Source organism: Penaeus monodon, chromosome 29, assembly GCF_015228065.2.
Source record: "Penaeus monodon isolate SGIC_2016 chromosome 29, NSTDA_Pmon_1, whole genome shotgun sequence".
NCBI lineage: Eukaryota > Metazoa > Arthropoda > Malacostraca > Decapoda > Penaeidae > Penaeus > Penaeus monodon.
Window position 1 is genome coordinate 8,989,177 of NC_051414.1, and position 804 is coordinate 8,989,980.

General features: G+C 33.5%; 1 protein-coding gene across 1 annotated transcript in view; it reads right to left on the reverse strand.

Moving 5' to 3' along the window:
• Nucleotides 1-143: 143 nt before the first annotated feature.
• LOC119591931 (NADH dehydrogenase [ubiquinone] 1 alpha subcomplex subunit 2-like) overlaps nt 144-804 on the reverse strand; it is an 8,827-nt gene continuing 8,166 nt past the window's right edge. The window contains exons 2-3 of the mRNA XM_037940684.1: nt 675-781; nt 144-313 (exon numbers count right to left, since the gene is read on the reverse strand). Of these exons, the coding sequence (XP_037796612.1) occupies nt 225-313; nt 675-781 (196 nt within the window). The 3' untranslated portion in view covers nt 144-224. The remainder of the gene's footprint in view (nt 314-674; nt 782-804) is intronic.

Consider the following 804-nt stretch of genomic DNA (forward strand, 5'->3'; position numbering starts at 1 on the left):
GAGAGTCGATATTAATTTTAGTACAGAATTAGTTAAGACCCTCTCCATAATTTACTGTTATGACATTCAAATTTTCAATTCAATCCCCATTTCGAAACTTAATGACCAAAGAAATTTAACTATCAGATGCAAGGAAACACAAATTAAATATTTTAAATTATTTATTCTCATAGATGATCACTTATATACACTATACATATAAAACTAAGGTTCAGAGTGGCACTTCATTTACCCTGTGCCAACTTTTGAATAGCTTCTCCAACTTGACCAGAAGAGAGGCCCTCTAAGGAAACACTGGCTTCTTTGCCCAAATCTGTTCCAAGATAGATAGATATTAGTGCTATGTATATCCTCAGACATTTATAACAAATAATAAATAAAGGGGGGAATAGAATTTCTATCCAGTATAGGACATGCAATATTTCCTATATATTATCAAAATTCATAAATGTGTGCTAGCTGTGTCTATTCAAGGAATTTCTTTGCACCCCTATTTAACAGCATGGAAAATATTTTTGACTGGCAACTTATCTTGATACTCTATTACTTGCAACAAAATCAAACTTAGTGGCAATCCATAATAATATAAATTATCTATACTTTAAGGTTCAAGATGACTAAAGAGTATACTGTTAATTTATAGTGGAAACTCTCAAAATTGACCATCTATATACCATATCTAGCCCAGGCTTTGGGTTGAACACCAGAGCATTCCCTGATGAGAATGGGGAACTTGGGGTTGGCCTGCTTTAGTCCCACATAGCTGCTTTCAATGAAGTCCCTGAGAAAAGAGGAAGATTTAAA